Here is a 3795-nt window from a genome sequence, read left to right as displayed (position 1 = left end):
TGCGTTTTACAGATTGGAGGACTCCTGGGCCTGAATTTGGAACAAGTGACCGCGGCTGCGAAACGAGCGGCAAGGTCGATTGCTCCCTTCCCTGTTCAATTTGGGGACATAGAAATTGGTCAAACAATGTATCGCTGTGTCTATCAAAAGTTTTCAGAAACATCAACCGCTAAGTTGATGGACCTGCATCTCGCTGTGAGAGGAGAATGCTACAAAGGAGTTGAATGGCCTCCTGGGGGCTACTTGCCTCATATCTCCCTTGTCTATGATTTGAAGCAAGATTCAAACAAGAACGAGGTCGTTGGTAAGATTTCAAATTAAGACTTCTGATGCGATTTGCGCATTTCTACCAGAGAAGATGAAGGAGCGGTACTGGAACATTCAAGACGGGAAGGGAGGACTATTTGTTAGACGCATCGCAGTGATGGACACAGATCTGTCTCAACCTGTTTCGGAATGGAAGATTATAGAAACGATAGAATTGGGAGCTGAAGAGACTCCCCATTGCTTCTGAATTTTTGATTAAGACCTTGTGGGGTTAACGGGTGGCTATAGACATCTTGCCACCCATCACAGAATACACATCAGGACCACTGAGATTGACTGTCCCTAGCGAGTCCCAATGAAACAGAATGGCACGCCTGCATTGTGACAGTTTCGCTGCCTCAAAATGTAAGTCGATAGTCCTCATCGTGTGGACCTGCTTTGAAAATGAACGCTTCCTTGTTGCCTGGTCAGACGCCCTTACTTTCTTGTGGGGGTGCTTTCCCTCGTTTCCAAAAGCCTCTTGTCCTCGCACTTATCGTGCAATGACGGAAGCGACTTCAACCGGTTCCTTCAAGCGGAGAGACCACTTAGCGGCTATAGAAGCGGACATTCAGAAGTTATGGACCGACGCCAAAGTCTACGAGTCAACAGCTCCACAAAATTGTCCTGATGATGTCAACAAGGATGAGAAGTTCTACTGCACGTTTCCGTATCCATATATGAACGGCCGTTTGCATCTCGGTCACGCATTCACAGTGACAAAAGCGGAGTTTCAAGCCAGATATCAGCGGCATCTCGGCAAGCGCGTTCTCTGGCCGTTCTCCTTTCATTGCACTGGAATGCCAATCGCTGCCTGTGCTGATAAATTGAAACGGGAAGTAGCTGAGCGAGAGCAAAAAGAAGGACATCTTTCTCCAACTGGCGCATTGACGCCCTTGGAAGAAGTCTCTGATACGGTGTCATCTGTTCCATCGATTCCAGTGAGTCCCAGATCTCAACCGAAGGAAGTCAAAGAAGCGGGAAAATTCTCAGGAAAGAAATCGAAGGCTGGTAAGTCCATGGCAGATGTTGTTGTCGCTCATCTATTCATTGTCATTGCAGTTGCTAAAACGGGAGGAGCAAAAGCCCAATGGGACATTATGGCTGCGTGTGGAGTTCCAGAATCAGAAATTCCCAAATTTGTTGACGCAGAACATTGGCTCACATACTTTCCTCAATCAGTTGTGGTAAGAATTGAATCGAATTCATCGGGCAGCCAAATATTCACTGATTTCATGATCGAATTTGTTTATCAAGGACGAATTCCCACTTTTGAATTATTTAATATGTGGGCCAGACACCTTGAGATATTGAATTTCAGATTTCTAGCTTGTAAATTCGTTCGTTAGCATTTTTGTTTTTTCGATGAATTCAAAGCGGATCTTCGTCGTTCCTTCATATGAGGCTCGAAATCTTCTCATCGGATCTCATTTTTAGGAAGAGACTCACACTTTGTTTATTCATGTCTTGTCTTTCATTTGCAATTCATATGAATTTTTTTGGGTCGATACGTTTATCTCTTGTGATGGACGTAACTGAGCTTATCAATTGATACTCCTGATTGTGTGTTCCAAGTTATCTTTAATGTTTGTGTTTACAATGATGACAATCATCGGGTTAGATACGTTTATCGAATTGATGAACGTGCATGATCTTCTCAATTGATACTCCTGATATATTCTTTTTGATAACAATCTTAGTCCATAGAGTGCTAATCGCTACACCATATAACCAATATCCAATCTAAATGTTCTGGAATAAAACACGCTTCTCTTCATCTCAGGATGATTGCCAGCGTTTCGGTTTGGCTGTGGGATTGGCGTCGCTCGTTTATTACGACTGATCGTAACCCTTACTACGACTCTTTCATTCGGTGGCAGTTCAACACATTGAAGCGTCGTAATCGAATCAAATTTGGAATGCGTCCCACCGTCTTCAGTCGTCTTGACAACCAACCATGTGCTGATCATGACAGGGCGTCGGGTGAAGGATCTAATCCTCAGGAATACACTCTTATCAAAATCAAAATTCAAGCACTTCCTCAAAAATGGATCGACACTACCTCTGAATTGAAGGGCAAGGACGTCTTCCTCGTTGCTGCAACACTTCGTCCGGAGACAATGTACGGGACAGACAAACTGCTTCATCCTTCCTGACGGAGAATATGGACTCTTCATGGCATTTGACGCTCCAGTGTCCGCTTCTGATGGTTCTGACGACTCAGGAGTGTTGCAGCGTAGCTTGACCCGAGCAGAAGCTATCCATTCCTCTAAGACTGTTTATGTTTGCTCGCGTCGAAGCGCAGAAAATATGGCGCTTCAAGGTATCATTCCTCTGCAGAGCGATTCCACGGAGCAGCACCGCTTCAAACACCCCGTTTGTTTAAAAACAGTTCTCGGCGTTGAACTCATGGGACTTCCGCTTTCCGCTCCGTTGTCTCCACTTGAAACGATCTATTCCCTACCGATGCTAGGAATCTCGATGGAAAAGGGTAAAACGATATGTGTGTCGATTTTGAGAGTTATTCGTGTCGTTTGTAGGAACTGGAGTTGTAACGTCAGTCCCATCGGATGCACCAGACGATTATGCAGCACTGAAGGACTTGCAGGAGAAAGAAGCATTCCGTCAAAAATACGGAATCACAAAGGAAATGGTGGATATGGATGTAATAGAAATAATTGAGATACCTGGATTGGGACGGAGAGCTGCTGTTGATGTTTGTATTGCTAAGAAGATCAAGTCCCAAAATGATAAAATTTTACTTGCTGAAGCGAAGGAGGAAGTTTATAAAAAAGGTTTCTATGAGGGAATCATGCTTCTAGGGAATCATGGCTGGAGAAAAAGTTTGTGATGCAAAATTAAAAGTTCGTGAAGAAATGATTGAAGCTGGAACTGCGTTGTCGTATTATGAACCAGAACGAAAAGTCATCTCACGGTCTGGTGATGATTGCATTGTGGCGTTGTGTTATCAAGTGAGTCACATGATGGTTATCCATTATCGACTTTGTTGATGCTTATCTATTATCGACTTTGTTGATGCTTATCCATTATTGACTTTGTTGATGGTTATCCATACTCGACTTTGTTGATGCTTATCTATTATCGACTTTGTTGATGGTTATCCATACTCGACTTTGTTGATGTAGCTTGTGGTGGCTCTGTTGTTGGTTTTAGTGGTACTTGGATTATGGCGATGCGGATTGGAAACTTGCAGTGGACAATTACGTCCGTGATCCAACGAAATTCCACGCCTATTCGTCAAGATGCCTAAATTCAGTTCATTCATGTCGTCAGCTGGTTACGGGAGTGGGCATGTAGTCGTCACTACGGTCTTGGGACTTCGATTCCATGGGAGAAGGATTCCCGAATTCTAATTGACTCCCTTTCCGATTCGACTATTTATATGGCGTACTACACTGTGGCACACTTGCTTCAAGGCGACATATTCGGCGACTCTGTTGGGGCTCTTCAAATCGGAGCCAACGAACT

The 3795-nt window shown here is 44.1% G+C and overlaps 1 protein-coding gene across 1 annotated transcript; it reads left to right on the top strand.

Moving 5' to 3' along the window:
- Positions 1-809: 809 nt before the first annotated feature.
- Positions 810-3577, top strand: LOC129617516 (leucine--tRNA ligase-like). The gene is given in 7 exon segments (XM_055532696.1): positions 810-1317; positions 1369-1487; positions 2090-2119; positions 2121-2432; positions 2434-2797; positions 2847-3149; positions 3453-3577. Coding segments are annotated over 7 exon segments (1761 nt in total).
- Positions 3578-3795: the final 218 nt, after the last annotated feature.

This window comes from Condylostylus longicornis, unplaced genomic scaffold (assembly GCF_029603195.1).
Source record: "Condylostylus longicornis isolate FDR11 unplaced genomic scaffold, ASM2960319v2 ptg000545l, whole genome shotgun sequence".
Classification (NCBI taxonomy): Eukaryota; Metazoa; Arthropoda; class Insecta; order Diptera; family Dolichopodidae; genus Condylostylus; species Condylostylus longicornis.
The sequence above is the reverse complement of the archived record's forward strand: the minus strand, read 5'-3'. Positions and strand labels throughout refer to the sequence as shown.